At 44.9% G+C, this 27,827-nt stretch overlaps 1 protein-coding gene and 1 non-coding gene across 2 annotated transcripts; one reads left to right on the top strand and one right to left on the bottom strand.

Annotated features, from left to right (window-relative positions):
• Positions 1-756: 756 nt before the first annotated feature.
• Positions 757-25,158, bottom strand: TUBGCP4 (tubulin gamma complex associated protein 4). The gene is made up of 18 exons (XM_045286458.1): positions 25,138-25,158; positions 24,823-24,951; positions 22,929-23,051; positions 22,302-22,355; positions 21,751-21,807; positions 20,249-20,328; positions 15,733-15,934; positions 13,489-13,654; positions 13,125-13,249; positions 11,995-12,045; positions 11,492-11,597; positions 9,670-9,777; positions 9,216-9,354; positions 4,664-4,841; positions 4,004-4,138; positions 2,509-2,625; positions 1,781-1,920; positions 757-1,030 (listed from the first exon to the last, which is right to left on the bottom strand). Exons 1-18 carry the CDS (start codon positions 25,156-25,158, stop codon positions 1,018-1,020), a joined length of 1,944 nt encoding a protein of 647 aa, XP_045142393.1. The 3' UTR covers positions 757-1,017.
• LOC115868216 lies at positions 5,957-6,147 on the top strand. The gene has a single exon (XR_004045480.1). It is a non-coding gene; the product is annotated as a U2 spliceosomal RNA (small nuclear RNA).
• Positions 25,159-27,827: the final 2,669 nt, after the last annotated feature.

Genomic DNA, 27,827 nt, shown 5'->3' with positions numbered 1-27,827 from the left:
CTACATTCACTGGCATTGCCAGTCTGAAACAACTTCATTTCCTGATGGATGAAAAAGTAAACGTGTGTGCGGGCACACGCGCGCATGCGCGCGTGTAGCGGGTAGGTAGGGCTTTCTGTATCTGGCTTGGTGATAGTAACAGCCAGCATTCTACTTATTTTTAGGTCATTCTCAGAATACAAATGAATTTCATTCCTAAGTGTCTTTTAAGTTGAGTTTATACAATCAGAACTGTTAAGTACTGTTCAAAGTTTGTCTTAGTATACATTGTATCTTTCTATGCATAAAAAATTGAGAGCCACTTCTAGATACACTAACATCTTTTAGCATAATATTTTGATGTATATTGCAAAGTAGTGCCCATTTTTTATGGACCTCAAATTGTTAAAATATTAGGCTTTATAGAAGATGATTATTAACTATGGGGTGTACTTAAACCTAAGTCAGGTAGGGACTGCCTGTATAAACACAATTCTCTTTACTCATAGCGAGCCACAAAACACATAGCTTTCTGATCCATATAGTTTATACTGTCTTATCTTCCAGTCCTGTAGGTACATAATGGCTGCTCAATAAACGGCAGTTATATAAATGGACATCTCCACCAAATGTTCCAAATATAATGCTGGGCAGCAGGGGAAAGCTGCTTCCACATGTCCTCCTAGGTCAGTGGTTCTCAACCTCCTTAATGCTGCGAACCCTTCAATACAGTTCCTCATATTGTGGTGACCCCCAACCATCGGAAATATGGGTTTTCCGATGGTCTTAGGTGACTCCTGTGAAAGGGTTGTTTGACTCCATCAGAACCGCTGTTCTAGGTGGCTGAGTTAACTCCCGGAGATGTGGCAGACCCCTTCTACATGGAGATGACGGGAATATCTGTACATCTGGATACTGACTAACTGCTTCACCAGCTGCAGGCGTGGTGGGTGATGAGAGAACGGTAAGCTTGTTAGGAATCTTCTTTGACTTGACAACGTGGTAAGACAGTCAGTTTGGTTTCTATACCAGAAAATTTCACATACCGAAACTAGGAGACAAGTAAAAAAAAAAATGAGTCAGTATGCTTTTCCAAGATTGTCTTCAAAGAAATATGGATTGGGTTACCTCTGATCTAGATGGTGTCGTCCTAAAACACAAGAGCACGTTTGACTCTCTTGCTATACTCTGATCAAAGAACTGCTGGAGTAGACAGATGGGAGGACAAAGTGCTTTTCTCTATAGGAATGAGAGAAGCAGGGTTGAGGTTGCCAAGTTTCACTGACTCGCACAATGAATTAGATTTAAACTGCTGTTAGAAGCAGCACAGGACCAGCAAGTTAAAGCTGCACAACTAAAGTCAGAACCGGGAGTGGGCACCATCCTGCCAATACACAACTTGGGAAAGAAAAGCCATCATATGGCTGGACTAGAAAACAGCCCTGTGTTGTAGTTGATCCCAACTCTGTCCTCTAGGGGTGTGGACGACCATAGAGTTCGCTTAAGCTGTCATCTACGTGGAAGCCACTGCCACAGCCTTCTCCCCTGGAGCAGCCAACGGGCTGCAGCTGGGCACTAGCCCTGGGCCCTCAACTCCCTGCCATCGGGTCCATTCCAGCTCAGCACTCCTTTCACCTCGTACTAGAAAACACCCTCCCCCGTCTTCTGAGAGTTTGTGTCCTTGTTTATAAAATGAGGGCAACTAGACTAGCTGATGGCTAAAAATCTCCTTCCAACTATGGATGGAGACTTCAAAGTGCCCATAAAACCAAAGGCTGCCTTTCTCAAGTGTTGTCCCTACCTGCCCAGAGTACCCCCGGCCTGGGTGTAGTATTTGTTATAGTCTAGTCGTAACAGTAGTTGAGCCAAATCTGAGTTGATCTGATGGTTCCGAACACTGGAAAGGATCTTGAACAGGAGTGACGACTGGCGGCTAAAGCCCTGCAAAGAGAAGAACTCCGCTGTGTGTGTGTGTCACGGGTGGGGGTGAGGGTGGGGTGTTGGGAGGACCTTGGGAAAGCATTGCTTGAAATTCTACACAATCACCAAGCTGCCTCACATTCCCATGTCTTTCCGCTCCTAAGATGTTTGCCTTCCTCACACCAAGTCCATGGAATGCAGTTTCCTCTGAAAGTATCTTCTTCTCAGTGGGAACGCAGCAGCTGGTTTCAAATTTACATACTCTGTTGTGAAGAGGGTGTGGGGACAGGCTGAGTGGTGCTGTTTTAGGCGGATAATTAGAATCAGTGAAATGAGGGGTTCCGGCAAAGAAGTAAGGCAGTAGGAAGTAAGAAACAAGCCAGTGCACATTTGGTGGGCTGAATAAACTCTTCGAGGTGGAACTATTTTTGAACACTGAGGAGGTACAGTTGTTGGCTTCAAAAAGCCTGCATTTCTATCTTCCCTTGTTCTGCGTGCATATATTAGGGCAATGCTTTCTTGACTCAGAGGCAAAATCATGATTCTCCATTGGCAAAAGCGCCTGTCCTTTTGACAGGGCTGCAAATCTCCACTAGCTGCCCCACTCACCTTTACGAGAATACTCAGCTGTGCGGCTCCACGCTCATCCAGTGGGCCTAGGTTCTGACTGACCAGAGAGCAGAAACTGTGACACAGATCTAGGATTTCATTCAGGCAGTGAAACACCTACCCAAGAAACAGAGTGGGCATTAGGGAGAGAAGGAATCTGGAAAACCAGAGTCCGAGCAAAACACTTAGGACACACCTATGTCTGACTTCAGGTTACATACTGCTACCTGTGGGTCTCCTGCCAGCTTCTCAAAATGGTACTTGTGTAAAACAAACTCATCCGTCTCCGGCAAAGATGCTGCCATTCTTAGGAAGGTGGACACAGAACCTCCAGCCTAAGCCCATTGTCAGACCCAGCGAGTGTGTTCCTGCCTCTGAGCTCTGCCCAGTGCTGTTTCTGTGCCTGGGCTGCGCTTCCCTTCCATGCCAGCTCAAGGCTGACTCTCCGTGAAGTGTTCCTTCCCCACCACAGCCTGTAGAAGCCACTTCTCTCTGACCTCGGCATCTGGCCAGGCCTTCTGCGTTCCTGCTCTTTGTATGCATCTATGTCCTGCCTCTCCAACTGGATTGTGAGCTCCCCAAGGGCACAGCCACAACTGACACCGGTATGGTATCCCTGTGCCCTGTGCAGAGTAAGCACTTGATAAACACCCACTCCGACAGTCTGCTTTCTCCCTTGCCATCCCAGGCTGACAGTCTACCCGTCACAATGGCTCCGTTATTTTCAACTCAATCCTCTGAAGCAGCATCAATATAATTCATGTCCTCGGTGCAGCAAAAATAGCCCAAAATATCAGACCAGGGAAGTGTGTAGTGATCTGGTCTGACACCACTGAGGACTAAACAGCTCGCATAGAAGGTTCAGCATAACCATTATAGCATGACACAGTTAGGGCATCATATCCTGCTTCACCTTGGAATTGGAACCACCTGTGAGCTTTAAACACTGGTGACGCATGGGCCCCAGAGTCTAATTTAAGCAGTCTGGGTCTAAGATTTTGAAAAGTCCTCCCGATGATTCCAGTGTGCAGGCAAAGCTAAAATTAAGTGCTCTGAAGAAAGCTAACCACCCACACCACTACCAACCACACATCCCCTTCTGTGAAAAATCCTTTTCCAACTCATCTCTTTACCTATTCTGGTCCAAAAGATCTCTAGAAAATAACTGTAAATGCTTTTTTCGGTTGTCTTATCTGTAGAATAAGAAACATTTTAAATTTCTTTAACTCCTTCCTGGGGGTGGGTTCAGCAGGTATTTTTTCCTCTGTCATTGCTTCTAGCCCCATCATCTAATGTTCTAGAAAGCCAAGGTCTTGGATTACAGTTAAAGTTCCCCTTAAACATTCCCATTTAACTTTGCTTTACACATTGTTTAAAAAAAGGAGACTGGACAACTGCTTAATGCTAGTTCCACAGCCTGTCAACCCACAGCACCCACGGCGGTAGTCAGCCATGAAAGCGAAGCAGCCTGCAGAGACCGAGCAGCCCGACTTACAGGTTTCAGCAAGATAAAGGACTGAGCCAGCAGATTGCTCAGGAAGTGGTCATGAGCCAATCGGATGCTTTCAAAGTCTCGGGTAGAATTGATCTGATGAAGCAGCTGTGAGAACTGAGACTCCAGCACATCCACCTGATCCACAAGACAGACAAAGAAGTTTAGCACCTTGGGTATCAGATTACTCAAGGCAAGGAGCTATCTGTCTGAAAGGATGAGAGAGAAAATTTCTGCCCTCCTCATCTTTGTTCGAGCTAAGCCACTCTAAGGTTCCTGAAGACACACTTATTTTGTGTTCAGCCTTGCAGAGTTTTTGCCCAAGTCTTAAGGCCCTCCAGTGTCTTGGCAGACCTCCCCAACCCTTCTACTCAAGACACACCCCTCCTCCACTGACTCAGTCCTACAGGGTTTCAGAAATTAAAGCAAAACATAAAAAGAATGGCCAAAGCAGCAATAAATGCATTGCCGATAAGGACTCGAAATCTTCATCCTCTGTTTTCCTCCCACTTTCCTGTTTCATGACCCCCCAAGACACATGCCTGGCTGGTGGTTCAGCCCCAACTTTTCTCAAACCTCAGCATTTTACCAAATTTAGTACCTCCAGCCAGCCCCACAGCTTCTCTCCATACCCCTTTCTTCTACTCATCCTTCAGTGCACACCTGGAGGTAGTACTGAAGATTGTCCACCAAAAATGCCATGTGATTTCGTAAGCGCCACTTGATGGCGTCGGTCTGGTTGGACTTGAGGTGCTTGCGCTGCATCTGCAGGGCCCAGCAGTGCTGCAGTTGAGCTTGTACCCGGCGCACACTCAGTAAGTACTTGAAAACAACATTGTACCTGGAGAGAGACAGGCGGCTGCTCAAGACCTTCACCCTCAGGGCAGACCCTAGAACTGTGCCGCGCACCCCTCCTCCGGATAGGCAGGCAGAAAGGAGGAGGGCCACCGATGCAGACAAGGAAATGGTGGTTTACGGAGTGAAACATCGCAGTCAAAATGAATGCCCCCGACTATGAAGCACGACAAATCTTAGCAATATGCTTTGGAATCTTAAAAGATCACATACAGCCTCAAACCAGGCATAAACAACTTCTGGGAGCTGGGGAAGGATAGGACTGGTAAGGTATGCTCTCACCACCTTCAAGTTGACTCCGACTCAGAGGGACCCTACAGGACAGGGGAGAACTAGACCCGTGGGTTTCCGAGACTAACTGTACGGGAGTTGAAAGCCTCACCTTTCTCCCTGGAACTAGTGGTTTCAAATGGCTGACCCTGTGGTTAGCAAGGCTTAAGTTCCCACTCCTCCACCAGGGCTCAACCTGAGAACAGGGGCTTCCACAGTGGGCGCAAACATATGACCAGTTGTAAAGATAACAAAGGACCACACAGTGTTTTGTTCTGTTGTGCATAGGGTCGCTATTCATCAGAACCAACCCCACAGTACCTAACAATAGACAAGGGGGGTACCCCCCCCCCCGAAAAAACCCCGGATTGTACCGGGCGAAGCTTTCACAGTACGCATTTTTCCCACTAGGCGAGCATCAAGCAATGCACTCAGTTAGTGCACCTAGTGGGGTCACCTGGGAAGGTTTTTTCATGAAAGCAGTTTTGCTTATTTTTTTGGTGATAGCTGATTTAAGAGAACAGCATGCAGCTGTGAAATTCTGTTTCTTGCTCAGGAAAAATGCTGCAGAAACTGTTGTGATAGTGAACACAGCGTACAAGGACAGAGCTATGGGAAAAAAGTGTTTGAGTAGTTTTCTTGTTTGAAAAAAAGGTGAAATGTTGATTGATGACAAACTCGTTCTGGACGTCCGTCAACTTCCCAAACAGTCAAAAATATCAATTCATAGTGCATTTGGAGTTAACTCCAAGCTCAGACTGTGAATCAAGCTTTCTATTTCGAGGTTCTGAAAAGATTGCATAACAGTGTGTGATAAAACAGGCCTGATGTATCGCTTCTCGGCCTTTTGGCTAAGATCAAGTGTAGTATCTGTTCTTATCAGTTTAATATCTGATACGTCCTCTATCCGAGGACAATATATTAAATTGATTTTTGGAGCAGGGAGATGGAATAGGAGCTTGCTCCGTCCACTCCACGCATCGACCTGGTATTGCAGTACTTCCAGGAACGGTGTACCCCCCTCGGGGGGGATCCTCATAAAAAAACAAAACAAAACAAAACAAAACAAAAAACAGGCCTGATGTGAGGCAGATGGGGGACTGGTTTTGTCACACGTCAGTGTGCCAGGTTTTGGCCAAAAAACATGCCTCTTTTGCCCCATACACCTGACTCACCTTACCTAACTCCATGAAACTTCTTTTTGTTTCTGAGCATGGAGAGGGACGTGGAAGGACAGCAGTGACAACGTACAAGAGGTGAAGAAGAAATAAGGGAGGTCCTGTCAGCCATCCAAACCGATGAGCTTGAAAAGAATGTTTCCATGAATGGAATTGCAGATTTGACAGATGTATTAAGTGTAATGGAGAGTACTTTGAAGGTGATGAGGTTGTTTTTTTAAAAAAAAATAAATAAATATATAGCTTTGGAAGGAGAAAAACAATTGTTTTTTTGGGGGGGTGGGTACCACCTCGTACATATACATGAAAACCAAACCCACTACCATCAAGTCAATTCTAACTCATTAAGACCCTGTAAGACAGTAAAACACCACAGGGCTTCTGAGACTTTACAGAGCACACAGCCTTTTCTTTGTCTGACAGAGCAAGGCTGGTAGGTTTGAACCACTGACTATTGCTAGAAGCCCAGTGCTTACCCATTTTGCCACTAGGGCTCATGTGTATAGTGTATGTTGAAGGAGCCATGAACGGAGCACCGTTGTCTCCTGTCGTGTATCTGTTTAGGGCAGTGCGCAAACATCTGTCCTAGCTGGTTCTCATAAACTGCTTCCTTACTGCAAATGGTAAGGCATTTGGGGAACAGCTGCATACAGTGTTCCCTGGGAGCAGTAAACAAGAGCAGTACGGGCTGAGATATGAAACTCTCTCAAGGCTAGGAGAAATTCAAGCATGGGAATAGTGAACTTGTCTGGGAACACTGCCAGTATTTAGTAGATAAGGCTGCGGTATTGTGCCGTCTGTGTCTATTTTGTGCTGCAGTCCTGTAATGTCTGTGTATGTGTGTCTGTCTGGTTCTCGGTTCATTCTCCCTACCTGGAAACCGCGGTCTACGTAATAAAGCTTAAAAAGAAAAGGAAGTACACATGGAATTTAGATAGTGATTTCCTTAGGTGGTGGAGGCAAGGGACGGTCCTGGAGGGGCCCATGGGCAGATGGACACTATTGTTAGTATTTTCATTTTCTTATTGGGAAGTGGTTTGGGGGCTAGCCTGTGTGTCAAAGAAGGAAGGGAGGAGGTTTTGTGTAGCCTAATGATAGTGTTATGGAAAAATGACAATAATCATCCTCTTCTTAGTCCCTAGAGTCCAAAGAAGAGCAAATTCCTTTCTCCCAGCTGACACCCTCTACTGCAGCGGTTCTCACCCTTCTTAATGCTGTGACCCTTTCATACAGCTCCTCATGTTGTGGTGACCCCCAACCATAACATTATTTTCGTTGCTACTTCATCACTGTCATTTTGCTACTGTTATGAATCAGGCGACCCCTGTGAAAGGTTTGTTCGATCCCCCAAAGGGGTCACGACCCACAGGTTGAGAACTGCTGCTCTACTGAGAAGTTGACCCATACCTACTTAATACTTGGGAGGCTTGTAGTCTGATCCTATATGGTTTTAAAATTTATCTATTTCTGTCGAACAAACCTCAAAACAGTAAACCTTATTTGCATCCTGATTTGAAGAAACTCAGCCATAAAAAGAGCATCTTCAGATAAGTGGGGCAACTGCAATACACACGAGTCTCAGGTGAAAGGAAGTGTGAATTCTGTGGGTGTGATACTAGCATTGCAGTTTCACTGCATCTACCTTTCTGAGGTGCATACTGGAGGAGTGAGACAGCATGTCGGAAAAAAGCTCTCGCTTTAACAAGCTCTAGCAAAAGAGCAGGGAGAGGGGCAGATGAAAGCAGCAGCAAACTGCTGGGGGTCATTGCAGCTGGACAGTGAGCACAGGGGCATCTGTTTTCACCTTGACCTCTGCATTCAGAAATTTCCTTAAGAAACACTAAGACAGGTCAGCGAACTGCTGACCCGTGGGATGCTGAGTTACAGAGCTCTGGAGGCTCTCTGACAACACCCAAAGTAGCTTGGGTGGGTGGGTGGGCGAGGGCGCTCCACCTACCACAGACTCTTCTACCTCAACCAGCCTCCTCTCGTCCAGCCTTTCATTCAATAAGCTGCTTTACTACCTTCAAAAGAAGAGTGTTGGGAAGGGGAAGGGGAAGGGGGAGAACGAGGAGAGGGGACGAGATGGCGCCTTTGTTCCCTGCTTCTCCTCCATCCTCAGCATCCCAGGCCATGGCAGCTGCAGCCTCCAGCAGCAGCGGCAGCAGCCAGGTCTCTGGCCAGTAACAGGGGCAGGGACGTCCCCGGAAGTGGAGTGGAGATGGCTGTCAGAGGCCAGCCAAGTAAGCTTCTCCCACTTCCTTTTTCTCTAGCACTGGTTCCAGCTCGTTTGGGACCCTGTGTCCCGAGCAGGACCCAGCAGGAGCACCTGGCAGGTTCTCAGAGGAAAGAGCAACCCAGATTGGCAAGCATGTCAGCACCTGGGCCCGTGTCTTTATTCCACCCCCACCCCCCCACCTCCAGTTTGGCTGCCTCATTGCCTCTCCCTTGGCGTGAGGAGGTGATCTGTGCTCCAGGGGTGGTAGTCCAAAGCGGATATCCAGGCAGGAGAGCTTTACAAGCAAACAAACAACAAATTCCAAACATGGGGGGGGGGGGCACAGGATGACATGACGACTTTGTCAGGTCTGCGAGTGCATTTTCCAGAGATCGCAAATGAGCAGCCCCCTATATTTTATTATGATTTCTAAACTAAAACAAACAGAAAAAAAAAGTTGGTTTTAGGTGGGCATACCCCCTCTATTCCATCCCATTGCCCACCACTCTCAACTCTCTTCTGGCTGCACCTTCCTTCCTAATGCTGTCCACCTGGCCCCGGAAAGCATCTGAGTTTGCAGCCTCTAAATGACAGATTGCTCAAATGTCTGGCTCCCACCAATTCTACTCCTGTTAATTCCTTGCCGTGGAAGTCGAGTGGGCCACAGTCGTGTCAGAAAGAAGTACACACTCACTTTTCCAGGACAGCAGGGGTGAAGAGAATGTGCAGTGGCCACTGTACTTTGTAGGAAAGGCCTAGGGCTGCCCAGCCGGATGCGGGTGCTTCCCGGGGCGAGGTCTCCCGAGAAGCTCCTTCTCTCGCCTGCGTAGCATCTGTACCGATTCAAGAAACGAGAAAAGAGCCTGGGCAACGCAAACAGCATTCAGGAGACGAGCACGCCCTCCCGCCCACACATCAGACCCACAGGCGCCCAAAGGCAGAGGGCAGGGACATTGGGACGGGAGGCTCGCACATTCTGACACAGCAGCCTTCCATTCCAGCAGCATGACACACAGAGTGGCCTGGGCACCTCACACGTGCTCGGTGTCCGTCTTTCCCATACGCAATTAGTCCCGTCTTGGACTGGACAATCTCCAAGGTACGCTGAGATGGGAAAACAGTTGGCAAGGAGGAGAAGAATGGCAAACCTTTGTGCTCCTTCCCATGATACTCAATGGTCAAGTGCAGCAGAGGGAGGAGGTTGTCGTCATCCAGCAGCACCTTGTGCGCCGACTGCTGGAAGGCCACATTCACATCTGGAAGAAAGAGCACGTGAGGCGATGAGGATGCCCAGCCCCCCAGTCTAACACGAATAGAGGATGCAGTAGGATTCGGTGGGTTTGCCTGCCTACCATTCATTCCTCCTCCTCTCATTGGCCTTGAAGAATCACCCCTGCCCAGCACGATAAATGCACCTCCAGTGGGGCTGCTAATACTTGATTCTGGGAGTAAGTAGGTGATCCAGGTGTGATCAAACATTATATAGTATTCTACCATGTTCCAGGATTTTGTTTAGGGACATGAACATGACCCAAGCCAGCCAACAAAACTCTCTTCCGACTTAAAAAAAGGGAAGCCTTTTGGTTCCCAAAACAAGCGAACAGGGATTTCCAAAAAGTCCAAGCTCACTGTTGTCAAGTAAATTCAGACTCACAGCACACCTATAGGGCAGGGTAGACCGCCTGCTTTTTTTTTTTTTTGCGTTTCCAAGATTGTAACTATTTACGGGCTTAGAAAGCCCCGTCTTTCTCCCACGGAGCTGCAGACCTTGTGAATTACAGCCCAATGTGTAACCATGCCGCCACCAGGGCTCCTCCTCCACAGGGACTTAGGAGGATGTAAACTTGAGGCTGCTAAAGGCCATCTTGCCACCCCATGGAGACGGCCTGCCTGGAAGCAAAGCAGAGGGGAAGATGGACAGAGACCAGTCTTGATGGTATCATGTGAGTCATTGACCCAAATTTGGCTTATAACCAGCAAACCTCTGAGCTTTTCACTTATGTCAACGAATTTATTTTGATTATAAATAAGTTCTTTTTTCTCCTTCTTTTCTTTGCTTAAGTGGGCCTGAGTTGGTTTTCGGGTAACTACAAGTACGAGTTAGAGCTCTAAGTCAGAACCGACCTGATGGCATCCAACAAAAGCCACCATCAAAAAGTCTTATTTCAGTGCAGTGACAGCTCTTACTTATTGGGCTAGAGAAATGGTCACCCTGACCCCCATCCCCCACCACACCCCAAATTTCCTTATTTTGGTTTTGATCCTTACCCAACTCCATTCAAGTTTGAATAGAGTACATACTTTAACCAACAGACGTATGCTAAATCTCTGACCTCTTTGGCTACCGTGCTCAAATCGGTAATGAGAGAAGGCACAGCATGGCACTATACCAGTCCAAGCCTTCTCCTAGTAAGCTTAAACTGGCTATCGGAGAGCCTGGGGGTGTTTCCTGCAGTAGAGGACGCTGTGAGACATGTTCCTGGTGACCCTGACAGTCACCAAAGAGAGCACAGAAGGCACAGACAAGATAGGGTAAGACGGAAGGAAAGAATGCTGACAATCCAACTTCCTAGTTCAGGTGTTCGGAGGCCTAGCCACACTGAGCCTGTGGGGTTTCAGACACGTTAGCAAATACACCTGCCTTCTCTACCCAGGGGAATTCTGATTAGGTGTCCATCATTCACAACCCAAAGAGTTCGAATACAACATGGCAAGTAGCAATGTGCCTCAGTGGATCCTGTAATGCTAGCTGGCTATAATCCACTGAGATAAAATATCTGGTGTGAAAGCCAGCTCAATGCTTCCTGGAAGGGCGACAGGCCTGAGTGCGTTAGCAGCCTAACTGAAATGGCCTTCCTGGAACTCACCAGGCTGCTCTGACATGGAATAGGGTCAAATGGGTTGGCAGCTGCTGAGAAAGACCCTGTAACTTGTGTAAGCTGGCAGTTCTCGGGGACACAGGGCAGTTACCATGCTCAGTCACTGCAGTGGGTGGCGTTTTCAGCATGTGCTGAGCAGTGTCAATGAAGGCCTGAAACAGCTCTCCACGTCCCAGAAGGTAAAAGTCTTTAATGATCTGAGGAAAGAATTTCAGTTTACAGTTCAGTAATCCAGCAGCACCAGGAGGGCCTCGCTCTTCTAAGGGAATGACATGCACAGTAGAATTTACATTCTTATCAGTTTGAGCCCAACCTAGAAATGGAGCTCGGTTTTTGGTGTTTACAGGGGGGTATATTAGCAAGTCCTCATGGCAGGATGAGTGGTGTGGGTTGGTAACACAGTTACATTGTGGCAGAAGAACCCTCAGACCCAATCTTGGTATTCCAGTAGGTGGCGAGTGTGAGGTGCTCACACGGGCACAACCACACAAGGCCGCTCCTGAAGGCTGGGTACAGGCAGCCTCCGGAAAGGTTAGGGGAGGCCAGCCACTTCCCACCACTCTCCTTTTAAGGATCGAAGAGCCAAACCGTTACCTTCAGCTGACCCAGTAAATCCGACTCTTCCACCATAAGCTTCCAGAGATGCTGGGAAAAGAAGCAACAACGAACAAAAGTGATTTTAGTTACCCTGGTGGTGAGGGGGTAGTATTTGTGCAAATCCAGCCATGTATTGGGGACTAAGTGCATCTATCAGGACCAAGTAGGATCGAGTCTAGCAATGAAAGGAAGCTTAACAGTGAAAAGGGAAGGGGAGGGGAAAGGACGGCGAAGGGTGCTGGCAAAGGTCCTGAAATTCGAGTGGTGAGAACCACACAGAACGCACCCACGAGACCATGGGCAGTATACTTTCAGATGGCTGAAATGTTAGATCTTACATGATTTTTACCTCAATTAAAAATATCTATGTATACTAATGTGAATGCCATCTACCACAGGAAAGATAAGGGAAAACCATGTGACCATTGCAATACTCATAATCAATACCGACTCATAGTAACCCTATAGGACCCACCCTATAGGGTGAAACTGCCCCTGTTGGTTCCTGAGACTGTAACTGTAAAGATGTGCAGGCAAATAGAACGTAAAAATTTATAAAATATTAAGGTAATGTGCAAATATCCTTGCTACAAATGATGTATGGATTTTATAAGATTTCTAAGCGCCCCCAATAAAAATGATCTTTAAAAAAAAAAAAAAGATGAGCAGAAAGCCTCATCTTTCTTCCAGGGAGCAGCTGATAGTTTCAAACTGCTGACCTTGCGATTAGCAGGCAGGGCTCCTTTCTGTGGCATATGGCCATTAAATAACTGAAAAGAGATCAACTAATTCAAAGAAGCATTTGGCAAAATTCAACATCCATTCATGATTAAAAGACAGGAAAAGGGAGAAAAAAAGAGAAATAGAAGGAATGTCTTTATGCTTACAACATAATGTCTGATGTGAAAAGGCTAAGATAGTTCTTCTACCTCAATTATTAAAGGGGATGCTTTTAATTTCTTCTTAACCCTCAACTCTCTCCAGTTAGCTAAGCTCTAAGCAAATCAAGAAGATACAAAAAACCAAGTACTCAATTTCTAGGGCACCAATCCATCTTCCTTAAAAAAAAAAAAAAAATCTATCTATATAGATAGATAGACAGATAGATAGATAGTTGCAGAGCGCACCTCTGCCACGGTGCTCCGGATGCGATCCACCACCTGCTCAAAGTCCACGAGGCTGAAGCGCGGCTGCTGCTTGAGTCGATGCAGCTCTGCGGCAAATGTGTCCTCCTGGTTTTTCAAGATGGAGCCTGTCAAACAGGAAGACACCATCAAAGGAAGTCAAAGAACCCCCGGCAGAGGCCCGGCTCTCTGAGGGCTGGTCCTGGTTGGGCAGCAACTCCGCTGGCTCCTCAGGAGGCCCGCAGAGTGTCCACATTGCTACCTAAGTTTCTGTCGCCCCTCCTAGACCCCAGCCTGCTGTTGGACCACACAACGCTCCGTCAGAAGAGCCTTTGGAGATGGAGGGCCCTGGGCAGAAGTGCTGTACCTTTCCGAGTGAGGCTCACATTTTGATTCTCGAACATCTGGACAGATTCTCCGACAAAGAGGATTTTCTCAGCAACCCTTACTGGAATGTAGGAGGGCAAAATCTCCACCCGCAGGGAGAACTGCTTTAGAGACGGGGCCAGCATGTTCTCTTCCTCAATCAGGCGCTAGTCAAGGAAATAATCCACATCAGGCCGGATGAAGAAAGGAGACATGATAGCATCCACCAAGCCTCCCAACCACGATGACTCCTTCCCAGAAGGCAGGCCTTGGGAGCTGAAGCTGCCCAATACTCACTGCTGTTGGATTTCATTCTCAGGCAGTAGGGTGGCTTCTTAGACTGGATTTTAGTTCTCATCCAACCTTAACTAGCTGTGTAAACACTTGTACACGAAATCATTCAATCTGGAACCCAATGTCATTTTTACAAGGACAGCTGGTGATCCTGATGCTCAGAGGTGTGAGAACCACTGATCAAGCCTACAGCACCCAAACACCTAACTATCCAATCACAGGACCCTTCTGTTCCCTAACTTGAGTTTGATCTGACCCTTCTCTAGTCCCATCCCTGAGCTCCTGGCTCTCTGCTCTTGCCTTGTGAGCTCTGCTGTTTGCGCGTTCAGATTTGGGCTCCAGGATGGTGTTCCTCAGAGCATTCTCCCTGGCCCTCCCCTTTATCCTCTCACTCCATATACCATTCCCTTAGATAATGACATCTGCTTCTCGGGCTCAACATCATCGTAACATCTTAAAAATCTTTTAAGGCACAGCTCTGTGAAATTATAAAAACTATGAACTGTTCAGACAAAGAGGCAAACAAACAACGCTTCACAGAACCTCTTACCAGAGTTACCCATGGATGCCAAGTCCAACGTTTCAGAACCAAAACCGCCCCCCAATCTGTCTTTGACCTACACTGTTGCCATGAGCTCCACAACTGGACTCTCTCCCTGCCCCCAACACCAGCTACACTTAACAGCCCATGTCCTCCTCACTCACCCAGCGGAAGGAGGGAGTCTGGGCATCACTCCTACCTCCTGATCCAGAGCCAGCCAATCCCTGCGGTCTACTGACGCCCCTCCTACGCATCTCAAGCCCCTTTACCTTTCTCCACAGTTTCGATTAGCCTTGGCTTAGCGTAGTCTCATTTTTCACAAAAGTATCCCCGAACCGTTTTCTAATGGATCTACTTGCTTGTAGTCCTCGTGATTCCACACACCGCACCCAGAGTTATTTTTCCATCTTGCAAATCTGATCATATTTTTGTTTTGCCTAAAATTCTTCACTGGCTCCCAGGTCTTTTCGAGTTCAAGTCTAAATGCCTTCCCATAGTTTACAAACAAGGGCCTTCGATGATCTTGCCTCTGCTTTACATCGTTTCCCACCGCCCTCTCCGTCTGCCCCTCCACATTTTCCATTTTACTCCCCACAGCAGCATTTCCCTTCAACTGAGTGGTTCTCCACATGAGCCTTGTCTTTCTTGGCCTCTTTATCTGTGCACACGTCAGTCCCTCAGCCTGGTACATTTCGTACCCTCTCCTCCCCAAGTCCTTTGCAATTTACCCAAACATTCTGCTCAGACTTCTGTAGTGCCTCTAGGGCAGTGGTTCTCAACCTGTGGGTTGCGACCCCTGTGGGGGTTGAACGACCCTTTTGCAGGGGTTGCCCGATTCATAACAGCAAAATGACAATGATGAAGTAGCAACAAAAATAACTTTATGGTTGGGGTCACCACAACATGAACTGTATGAAAGGGTCGCAGCATTGGGAAGGTTGAGAACCACTGCACTAGGGCTAAGACCCAAAAAGAACCACATTTCTCTTTTCAGAGAACTCAGGGCACTGAGATGTAACGCTTTACTTCTTCCAGGGCAGGGACTCCTCCATTTTATTTGTCTACACAGTTTTCAACAGTGTTGGCACAGATATTCAATGAAATCGTATAGTAGGATAAATATATGGATGAGGACAACACAGGACCCTGGGGAGGTCTAACCAAAACTCCACAGCCACATTTCAAAGCTCTGAGGTAGCAACATCTTGTGAAGATGAGACTTAGTAGCTTCTTAAATGTATAGGTAGGAAAAGGAAAACAAAAGGCCTCTTGCTAGGGCATTTTCTGTTACAGCCTCACATTAGCTACAAAGGCAGTGTTTCCATGTGAAGGGTTTATGGAAGTGCCCAGGCTGAGGAGCGGGAGCAGACTGCTCTCTGACCAGTCAGCTGGTGGCTGTTTGCCGCTCACCAAGTCCTGGAGTTCCTTCAACTGCTTTCCCGTCAGGCCCCCGATGCCTAGGTCCTCCTCATCCTCTTCTGGCTGGGCAGAGACATTACCAGAAGATGGCCCCTGTTTGATGAAGAACTCTTCGTGCTGGTCCAAGAGGAGTCCATGAAGCATCCAGGCCGAGAGCTGCTTATACATGACCCCATGACACACGGCCAGGACTCTAGGGGTAAGGAAAGCCAGAGCCTTAAAAAAGTCCACTGGGGAGCATGAAATCCCCCAGATGCCATAGAAATCACACTTTCAACCGCTACTGTATCACGGAGGCCTGAGCATTTCATGCATCCCAAGGGATGACCAATGACGCTAAAAATAATTGTGCTATTTTAACTTAAGTGCTTGTGGATGGACTAAGCAATTAATGTTCAAACGAGTAACCTGTATAGTGAAATCTGAAATGTTCAGTAAATACTGAGTCTTTTACGAGAGGAATATTTTCTTTTCACCTTTGGTGTCAAGTAAACTTCAAATCTGATACAAAGAAAGCTAAAATTAAGTGGATCTGGATAAGTATCCTTTTCACTAGCACAGATAGAGTTCTTCTCCTTTTGTTAGACTCCTACAGGGGAAGCAGGTTTAATATGTGAGAAGCAGGCTGGGGTCACAGGACTGTGCCACAGATAACAATGAAGAGAAAAGGGAAATTGACAACAAAGTAGCAGATACTTGAATCAAGTGATAAACTTCACACCACCAACAATGAAACATACTGATTTCTGATATGATCACATACGTAACATTCATGCCACAAAGGTTTAACTTGAATTTAATCATGAGGATAGAGATAAGTCCAGATTGTGGAACATTCTGTGCCACAACTGGCAAGCATTTGTTAAAAATGTCCATGTCATTAAAAACCAGAAGGCAAGAGAGATTGTTGTAAATGAAAGGGGACAATAACAAAAAGCCCTGACAAGTTTTTTACATTTTCATAGCATATGGTCTATGAAAAAACAGACCTTTTGCAGGTCTTTTGGCAGCAACTGAGAAAATCTAAATGTTCTAGATCTTCTATTTTTTAATAAATGCTAACTTTTGGGGGGTATACTTTTGATATTGAGTTACATAAGAGAAGGTCTTTTTTCTAAGGAGTTATAAGTGGAAGTATTAGGGATTAATCGTTATGATATCTGGGTATTGTTAAGTGATTCAGCAAAAAAAAAAAAAAAAAGTAGTGTGTGTAGAGAAACTGTAGAAAATGTAGACCAAAAGTTAACACTGGGTGTCTCAGAGGGTCTGAGACTAGAGATGATTTCTACTTTCTCACCTCTGCAGGTCTACAAAGGGGGTACCTCCTGCAAACCACATTTTTTCTTTTCAAAGCTGTGTATTTTACTTTTTTACCAAACAACCTTATCACCTTCAAAGTACTCTCCATTACACTTAATACATTTGTCAAATCTGTGATTCCACTCTTGGAAACTTTTTCAAACTCATCTGTCTGGATGGCTGACAGTGTCTCTTTTTTTTTTTTCATTACCTCTTCTCTGTCATCAATTCGCTGTCCTTTCATATCTGTCTTCATTCACGGAAACACAAAAGCCACATAGAGCAAGGTCAGGTGCGTGAGGTGCATGGAGCAAGAAAGGGATGCTTTTTGCCACAAAGGCACACTGAGATGAACGTATGAGCAGGTGCATTGTCACGGTGGCAACACCAGTCCCCCGTCTGCCACAAATCAAGCCTCTTTTGTTGCAGTCACACAATCTTTTCAAAACATTTAAATAAAAAACTTGGTTATCAGTATGACCTTGATTAATAGTATAACGAACTCCAAATGCACCATGAGTTGACATTTTCTTCCATTTAGGAAGTTGATGGACATCCAATCAACATTTCACCTTTTTTGAAATGAGAAAACCACTTGTACACTTGTTTTTCTCATAGTGCTGTCCTTGTAAGCTGTGTTCAACATCAAAACAGTTTCTGCAGCATTTGTTCCCGAGCAGGAAACAAAATTTCACAGCCGCGCACACTGTTCTCTTAAATTGGCCATAAAAAAATACGAGGTTTGAGCGAAGCTGCTTTTACAAAAAAATTCACTGTGAGCAGAGAGACCTTTCCCAGGCGGTGCCACTGGATGCACTAACTCAGAGTGAGCTGCTTGATGTTTGCTTAAGCGGGAAAAATGGGTACTTAGAAAAGCTCTGCTCCACCCAGCACAATTCCGGTGTCTTGGGGGTAACCCCCTCAGAGTTACTACAAAGTGCACTTCTTTGTTAGAAAGAAGGGCACAGTAATGTCTCTGAATTATGTTCTACCAAGTGTCGTGCTCTGCTGAGAATTTACCTGGGCAAAGGTAAAAGTGGGACTGGTAAAGAGTTGGGAGGAACTGCAGAGATGATCTATTCCAATGCTGCAATTAATGAATGATACCCCCTTTTTTAAAGCAAGGAGGAAAAACAGCTATGCGGTTCTTTAAAAAGTTAAACACAATTACTCTATGACCTTAGTGAATTGAAAACAGACTCACACATACACTTGACATGCATTCTCTGAGCACTGTTCTACATGGCCTAATGTAGAAATACTGCAAATGTCCATCAGCTCCATAAACTGAGGATGATACACATCCAGTGGAATATTATTCTACCGTGAAAAGAATGAAGTACTGATACATGTTACAATGTAAGCGAACCTAAAAAACATGCTAAATGAAACAAACCAATGCCAAAGGTCACATATCGCCTGGTTCAGAACAGACAAATCCAGAGACGGAATATGACTGGGAGCTGCCAGGGCTGAGGAAGTGGAGGAAAGGGAATGGGGGCACAGGGAGGTTTTCTTCAGTGGTAATGGGAGACGTTTTGAAAGTAGACAACACTGTAAACATGTCATGTGTCACTGAATGTAATTTTATGTTATGTAAATTTTAATTTAATAAAAAAAGATAGTTCTAATACAAATTTTGTTTTAAATCAGGAGAAAGAAAATAAATGGGAAGATCAAATGGGCGATTAGTCATTTGGACAAAAAAACCCCCACGATTTTTCTCACATATTTCTAAATTTTATTAATTTCTAATATTTGACAAAATCATCTTAAAGAAAACTCATCTTTTTTTAAATTTTAATCATATTATTGGGGGGCTCTTACAGCTCTTATCACAATCCATTCATCCATTGTGTCAAGCACATGTGCACATATGTTGCCATCGTCCTTTTCAAAACATTTTCTTTCCACTTGAGCCCTCGGTATCAGCTCATTTTTTCCCCTCTCTCCCCCACCCTCCAACCCTCATGATCCTTTGACAAATTATAAATTATTGTTTTCATGTCTTACACCGCTTACTGTCTCCCTTCCCCGTGTGTGTGTTGTTCGTCACCCTGGGTGGGTGGGATAAGACATCAATCATTGAGATCGGTTCCCCTCCCTCCCCCCATCTTCCACCTACTTTCATCGTGTCACTACTCCTATTATTGTTCCTGGAGGGTTTAACTGTCCTGGATTCTGTGTGTTGAGAGCTTTTTTTTCCTTTCTTTAAATCATTTTATTGGGGGCTCATAATCCAAACATACATCCATTGTGTCAAGCACATTTGTACATTTGTTGCCATCATCATTCTCAAAACATTTTCTTTCTACTTGAGCCCTTGGTATCAACTCATTTTTCTCCCTCCCTCCCCGCCCCTCCTCATGAATCCTTGAAATTTTATAAATTATTATTTTGCCATGTTTTACACTGTCTGACGTCTGCCTGCACCCACTTTTCTCTTGTTCGTCCCCCAGGAGGAGGTTATATGTAGATCCTTGTAATCAGTTCCTCTTTTCTACCCCACCTTCCCTCCACGAGAGCTCTGAACTGTACCACTATAACTCATCATATCACAACGCCAGCTCACTGACTATATATATAAAAGGACTACATATCCTTTTCATCTTTGATCATACTTAGATTTTTATTTTTTATTTAGTTCACATTATGAGACAGATACAGTTTTGTACCCTTTTCTCAGTTAGTATTACAGACTGTACTTCCATGCTGTTATAGTAGTTATCATTTTAATGGCTGGCCTCGTTCTAGTCTCTCAGGAGAGTAGTAACATGTCACTACGTATGTTTGCGCGTCTAGTTATTTTCTTCTTCAGAATACTTTTGTTAGGATAAAGTTCCCAAGAGTAGTAGTATGGGATAATAAAGTACCAACATCTTAGGCCTTGATGTGAGACTCCGAGCTACTTCAGTGCACATGCGTTGACACAGCTGAACAGTGTCTGGCACATGGATGGAAGCTCACCGAGGAGAGGGTCCAAACGTAAAAAGGAGCGCCTCCAAGTTACCCAGGCTTTGATATGAAACCCTGTGGAATCCTCTTTTGCAACGTCCTGGGCCATCAACAGAGTTATGGGCTCCTCCGCTCAGGGGGTTTTCTATCTTGGTCTTAACTGTCCTGAGAGGGAACCCTAAGATGACCCGAAATCAAGTCCCTTAGCCACCCATCCCCAGCCCATATCCTCCTCCGTTCAGCCAGGACTTACTTTTCTAAAGCACTGCGGACAGGGGGCAACCCCCCACAGCTGTACTTGTAGACGGTTTCCAGGATTTGACAACCATGAATCTGTGGGAAATACAGCTGTGTCAAATGCTCAAGTAAAGAATGGCCATAATCTGTCACATCATTTTCTGTTATAGTCGTTCTCAAAGGAAGGACTCCAGGCTAGTACCACAATCACCTGGTGACTTGTTAGGAAAGCAATCCTCAGGCCCGTGCTGGCCCGACTGAACCAGAAACTTGGGAGTGAGGAGGCAACTCTGTGTTTAACAAGCTCCCAGATTATTCTGATACACAGTGAATACTGGACATCCTGCACAAGAGAAACCAGAGTCACTCAGCAGTGAAAGCTAGGAGTCTCCGTCAGACTCTGATCTAGAAGGCCCGCTCCCACTCCCACTCATTTCATATGGTCCGGAAGAACAGTCTTGCGGCTGAAATCGTGATGATTACACAATCCTCCATTTAACTGAATGGATAAATTATATGGGACATTTATGCCAATGAAACTATCACTGACCCACTGCCATTGGTCGATTCTGACTCCCAGTGACCCGTTAGGGTGGGGAGAAGTGCCCCTGGGGGTCTCTGCGGCTGTGAATCTTCATGGGAACAAAAAGCCGCCTCATGTTCTCCTGAAGATTACCTGGTGGGTTCAAGCTGCTGACCTATTTGTTAGTAGCCCAATGTAAAACCCACTCGGTCACTCGGCCTCCTTTTTGAGTAAAATAGTCTTGGGTTTATTTACTGCTACCATGTGTGCATATTTGAGCACACTGACTAACCTATTTGATTGTGATACTGTATGTCAGGCACTAAGCACCGTGCCGAGTACAAAGTTAGTGCTTAATAAAGGTTGGGTTTATATTTGTGCCTTAGCTTAGCTAAACATATTTCATCAATTTGTGCACTACAAATGAAGCTTTATATGCCAGTTTGGTAAGATACTAGATTCTTCTGATGTGAAATCTCAAGGTTACTAACTCTGCCCAGGAAAGACAGACACGCTCCTGGCACTGGAAAACTAACTGTGCAGTGTACAGAGTAAAAACAGGTGACAAGGACAGGTACATTTAACTAGCAAAAGGGCACATGGGTTTTACCCAATCACCTCATAGTTCTTAGAAAATTCCCAGCACTCTAACCATGAGCCTAACATTCATTGTCTAATGACTTTCTCTCTCCTCAAGGTCCACATTCAAAAGTCCTAAACTCTGAGAATAAACTGTTTTCAGCCCAAGAACCCACAGGATTCCACCCTTTCGGCAGCAGTGCTTGGCTACATCCACAGCACTTCCCACCTGTAAAAACAGGGCTGTATCTGATTTATCGTGGCAACCTGGATACTTAATTTGATAGACAGGAATGAATGACTAAATTAGCAAAAACTAAAACCAGGGTCTTCAAGAAAAGAATGTAAGTCAAATTAATTACTCATTTTTTCCTCTGGTGCTTATGAAAGCAAAGGGAATAAAGGAAAGTTCTCACCTTTTGACTTTTAATTTGCTCCACGACAACCATCACAGAGGGAAAGAGGAGCTGGAACTGCAAAATGGAGAATAATGAGAGAGCCTGCGATGATGTGCAAGAGACAAGAGAGCCTGTGATGATGTGCAAGAGACAAGAACTGCAACTCAGTACAGGCTCCTGCTGCTGACTACTTTGTTTACACTAAAGAGGGCAAGCCCACAGAAGAGGACCCAAGAAATGGATCCAGTGATCAAAGGCCATTTGATGGACAATGGGGTTGGCTCTACACTAGAAAAGGAGGGCGGAAGGAGGCAGTTCCTATTTCTGAGGCTGGCATAATTGTTATTACTGATGCTAGTACAGACAGTATTAACATCAGCCATTAAGTTTTAACCACATTTGGGTCTCTTCAAACCATTCTGATGTAGTAAAGCCTACGAAATGTACAAAACACAAAATGTTCGGCTCTGAATGCAGGACAAATAAGTTTCCAAATACTGGTCAGAAGTCAGATGATTCTAATGGAATCCACATAGATGTTAAGGTGTTCTGTGACTTTGGCAGCATACCTGATCCAAGGAGTAATTGACATGTGATATGGAGAGATGGGGATCAGCCAGAAACTGCAAAAACAAGTACACAGAAAGCAGTGTGGTTAGGGTGCCACACAAAATATGTTCAATTCATTTGACCTATGAGAACTAGCAGAGAATCCAAGAATGGGTTTAGTGTTAGTTTAGGTTTCTGAGAATTGATCACCTATAGCAGATTATTAATTCTGCGTTTCAGGAGATTACAAGCCCAAGACACGAACTCGTAGACACTCACTCCGGCACGTTGGCCATAGCTGTAAGCCACCTTTGAGTATGGCTGGGCAACCAGAAAGCACACTGTACCTTCCAGCCATGCAGGAAAGAGTTCACTCTCCACTGTTAAACCTGAGCAGAGGATGTTATCAAAGGGTGTTTCAGAAACAGCCTTTAATCAGTGTTCCCAAACCAAAACCACACCCACTGCCATCAAGTCGATTCTGAGGACAGAGCAGACTGGCTCTGTCTGGGAATGGACACCTTCCTCTTTGTCCTGCGGAGAGGCTGGTAGTGGGACTCATGCAGCCCCACTCATAACCGGCTTTGCCGCCAGGGCTCCCAGCTACTGTCCCAGAAGTGCTATTTTCTTTGTCTCCTCTGTCTCACCTCTTGTTCTAAATCCAGCAGTGCTTGGCGATAAGGCTGCAAAACCGAATCCAGCCCTGTGCAGAAGGCCCTCAGGTAGATTCCATGTAACCCACCTTGGCCCTGCTGAGATGGATGGTGATCCTGAAATCAAACAGAAGGTACAGTCTTAGCTTAGGACCTGAAATGTCAGACATGATCCTTTATTACTGGTAGGTTTGAACTTAAATGAATACTGCCCCTCAAATCAAATACTGTGCTTCAGTCAGAAGAAAACTGACTGAAGATAAAGTGTTTGAGCTCTGACCTTTTAAGATAGGGTAACACTGAAATGTCCCAAGTAGATCCAAATGTTACAAATCTCTCTCAGAATATCCTAACTCCTGTATGTGGCATGCAATGACTTCTGCAATACCACGAGTCTGACCTCCAACACAGGCTGTTATTTACAAATACGGCCTTTTCCAAGAAATCTGCCGCTTTTGGTAGGGCTTTCTTATGTGTGCCCTCATTAATATCTCACAGCCAACTGTCATCGAGTAAGTTTTAAATTTACACATAGTTTAAGTATTTTCTCAGCAATTAAATCAGTTGGACATGACCAGAATCCCTGTTGGGCTTCCAAGGTGAAAACCTACGCCTTCAGGGTCCTCTAAGTCCATGGACCAGAAAGTGATGCATGGACCAGACTGGCGGGCACTGGCGGCACTGTCTGAACAGCAGCTTGCCTTTACTTTACAAAGCCCTCCTCTTTTGTCCTCAGACAGAATCTTTCTTTCACCTGTGAAATACTCTGCAGGCCTGACTCAGAGTCACCCTTTTCTACTTACCACTGGCTGAAGTACAGACCATGAACTTTTTACAAAGAACTGTAAAATTTCTCTTTAAAAATCCAAGTGCTTACTATGTAACAGAGACTATGTGCAGCACTTGGCAGGAATTACCTTACTTAACCCTCCCAGTGTCACGAAGTGGGTTCTATAGATTGGCCCATTCAACATAAGAAAAGGAAGCCTCTGAGACAGGCGGCAACCCAGTAACGATGGAGCAGGACACAGACCCTTGGCTCTCACATACTCCTGCCTCCCAACCAATTCCTATCACTGAACTCACTGCCAGCGAGTCTGTTTTGACCCATAGCGGCCCTCTGAATAAACGGCCCTTTGTGGTTTGAGGCTGTAAATCTTCATGGGGAGCAGTCATCCTCAGCTTTCCCCGGCAGAGTGGCTGGCTCAAGTACGTTTGAACTGCTGACCTTGCAGTTAGCACACAGCCCAACAGCGTAATCCACTCTACTACCAGGGCTCCTTTTATAGCACTACAAGAGATTTAGTAAATGTCTACTATGAACTGAAAGCACCGTCCCTAGTTTACCTTTTAAATTTACAAGTAAGAAAAATGAAGCCCCCAGGCTGTCGTGGCTTTTCTGTGTGACACAGACAGAAGCCGAGTGGCAAAGGAATCTGAAGAATAATGCTTTATGTTTTTCACCTCTGGAACTGGAACGCTGTTGCAGCTTCAGTGGATGTAATTCAAGTCTCCTAAGACTCAAGCTGGGCCGGTCACCAGGAAAGGACCCCGTGTTTGAGAAAGCAGGGGGACAAGGGGAGGAAACCTCTGTGAGATAAACTGACACGACAGCTGGGGCCGAGCTGATGGCAACAACCAGCAACCACCTCGCCTAGGGCAAGCACAGAGTCAGTTGTTGAAACTGGTGCCCAGGGAGATTTCTGCTTTCACTTGAATACTACTTCCAGTGGTGAGAAATTCTTAACTTCTTGAGACTTACTTCCTATGCATTCCTAATGGCTTTGCTGAAAGCTTGTTGTAGACAGAACACGGGGCCATGTGGACTGTGAGCAGATCTGAAGAACTGAGAGGGCAGTGTTCCCGTGCCCTGGACACAGGAACGTACCTGCTGCTGCACATGGCCTGTGTACTGTTCAATGAACTCCGTGAAGCGAATGTAGTCTGTGCCCAGCCGGCAGAGGCGATTCAGGACACTGCTTTCACTGGGATGGAGAAATGGGAAGTCCTGGGACACCTGTAGGAAGTAAAGCAATGCTCAAAACACTGATTCTTGCTACTCACACACACACATTCGTTACAGAGCACCAAATGCTTCATACTCTTCACATTTTCCCTCAAGACGCCTCTTGTCAGGCTGGTACAATCTAGGTAACAAAGGTATTCCCGTTCTACTACAAAGGAGTTGTTCCCCACACCCTACCTGTTTATTTAAATAGGTCATGTATGGTAAAAACGAAAACAAAAGTGTACATTAAAAAACAAGTCTCCTTCCCAGTGGCAGCCAGCACTCCCCAGGTCTAAACAGTCTTCCTGGAAGGAACAAGGATATGTAACAAAATTGCAGTGACATTTTAAATCTTGTTTTCGTCTCTGTAAAACCAAAACCAAATATAAACATACTATGACTACTCCCTGTATTTTCCATTTAGTAAGTGATCGCCTGATAAGTGATATAAAAGTTTCCCAGGGGGGTGAGCTTGTAACTCTTTCCCAGGGAAAGCACAGCTAAATGCTTATGGAGGAAGTGGAGAAGGAAAGCGTGGGCTGAAAAGAGAAAAAAGAATGCCCCAAAGGAGCTTAGCACACCTAAGAACATTCTCAAAGTAGATGGTGAGATGCTTTAATGAAAGGTGTTTTGTATGATGCTCACCTTCCTGACGCAACCGCTGAAGACAAAGTGGGTGAATAAGCAAATGTGGTGAAGAAAGCTGATGGTGCCCGGCTATCAAAAGATATAGTGTCTGGGGTCTTAAAAGCTTGAAGGTAAACAAGCGGCCATCTAGCTCAGAAGCAACAAAGCCCACATGGAACAACATATCAACCTGTGTGATCACGAGGGAAAGGAAGTGGGTGTTACCAAACACAAGGACAAGGGAACAACAAATGATCTAAAATTGATGGCGAGGAGGGTATAGGAGGAGGCCTGGTAGGGCTTGATCAAGGGCAATGTAACCGAGAGGTATTACTGAAATCCAAATGAAGGCTGAACATGATAGTGGGACAAGTGGAAAGTAAAAGGAAATAGAGGAAAGAACTAGGAAGCAAAGAGCATTTATAGAGGTCTAAATACATATTTACATATGTAAATATATTTAACCCTATAACGCCAAGCAAGACGTTTTCGTAACATTTAATTAAAATGTGTCTGGTACCGAAATTATAAAGCTTTTGGAGCCGACAGTGATGTTGACGAAATCGTTGCACTTTACTAGTACAAGTGCATACCGCTAGTCACGCATTTTAGCGGCAAAATGCTTGAATAGTGGCATGTGTTTTGACCTATTGTGCGTTTGAGGTTAAGTGGTCCTTGGTGTTCAGTGCATTTAATGATAATTTTCAATTATCTCCCCCCCTCTTGTGGGTCTCCCCCTCCCCACTCCCATTGGTCAGTTGTTTTCTACTCCAGATTGTTTATTCCACCTATCTTATCTAGATAGACATGCAGAAATGAAGTTTTAGTGTTGATATTTTTTGTATATGTTCATAAAACTGTAGTTTTTATGTCAAAGGTGTAATACTCATTAAAAAAACATTATATTTATTATATATTTCCGCTTTTTCAAAATGTAACGACTTACGTTCGTCTTTTGAATCGATGGTGATAAAAATTACCACAGCATGGATTGTGATTTGTTTTATGGAAAACGGCGAATTTATGACCTAGTTGGAAGCAGTACAGACCACACAAGGAGCCAGATGCTTATATGGATGAAAGTGGTAAATAAAATGTGTATTATATTAAAATTTTTTGATTTTACAATATAAAATTTTAATTATATTGCTATTCAAACTATTTTGATAACAATATTTATTTTTTTCCCATGATAGGAAGTGAATATACACCCGATTATTCTGATTTGGGTGAATTAGAAGACCTTGTACTTAGTAATGATAATACTAGTGAAGATGAGTTAAAAACTTCAATTGTTGAAGGTGAAGAATCAATTCCAATAACTACAAGTTCAAAGCCACCTACATCAAGAAATTGAAGAATTCCTCTTTGGTGGCACATTTCTGGAGACGGCACAGCTAGACCTATGCCTGAATGGTTAGGACAAATAGATTCTTCTGGGGGAGTAAAGCGTCTGTTGGATATTTTAGACATCTTTTCTCGAAGGATATCATTACTCATATTGTCGACCAATCAACTCTATGAAATCCAGCAAAATCCCAATAAACCTCTAGCACTGAGTAGCCAGGAACTTGAGCAATTTTTGGGTACACTGCTTGATTTGATAGACTCGCTAATTGCACTGTACAGAATTCACATCAGATCGAAAAAATATTATTTTCATTTTATAGATGTGACTATTGTGAACTCTTATCGTAGAGACTGTGAGAGCCTTCAGTCACCCACCCCCCCAAAAAAATCCAAAGTCTGCAAGAGTTCAAAATAAGCATCGCCGGAGCTCTTCTTGAAGGAAAAAGTAATGGACCAACAGAAAGAGGCAGACCTTCTACTAGCTTTACTGATGTTGAGTTTGCTAACAAGAAGAGAAGAGGTCCTGTCACCAAAAGTATCCCTGGAAGAGATACCCGTTTGGATGGGCTTCACCATTACCCTGAGGTCACAAACAGAGGAAGATGCAAAAATGTAAATTGCAAGAGTGCACCAGTATTTTTCTGCAGCAAATACAAAAGTTTATCTCTGTATCACAGAAAAATATTGTTTTCTTCAATTTTACACTAACTAAAATTATAAACAAATAAATTTTGTATTATCTTTTATAAATAAGTTTTGTTTTTTGTTTTTGTTTTTTTTTCTTAGCATTTGTACATCGTTTCTCAAAACATTTTCTCTCCACTTAAACCCCCGACATTAGGTCCTCATTTTTCCCCTCCCTCCCCGCTCCCCCTATAGTCTGTGCCCAGCCGGCAGAGGCGATTCAG

Source organism: Echinops telfairi, unplaced genomic scaffold (genome assembly GCF_000313985.2).
Source record: "Echinops telfairi isolate 266 unplaced genomic scaffold, ASM31398v2 ScPeMD7_8;HRSCAF=38, whole genome shotgun sequence".
NCBI classification, from domain to species: domain Eukaryota; kingdom Metazoa; phylum Chordata; class Mammalia; order Afrosoricida; family Tenrecidae; genus Echinops; species Echinops telfairi.
The sequence above is the reverse complement of the archived record's forward strand: the minus strand, read 5'-3'. Positions and strand labels throughout refer to the sequence as shown.

Coding starts and splice junctions, on each gene's coding strand:
- TUBGCP4 (XM_045286458.1), bottom strand. CDS start 25,158: ATGACCTATTTAAATAAACAG. Junction 23,052..24,822: donor CAGGCCATGTGCAGCAGCAG/GTACGTTCCTGT, acceptor GTTTGATTTCAG/GATCACCATCCATCTCAGCA. Junction 13,250..13,488: donor TGTGAGCCTCACTCGGAAAG/GTACAGCACTTC, acceptor CCTGTTTGACAG/GCTCCATCTTGAAAAACCAG.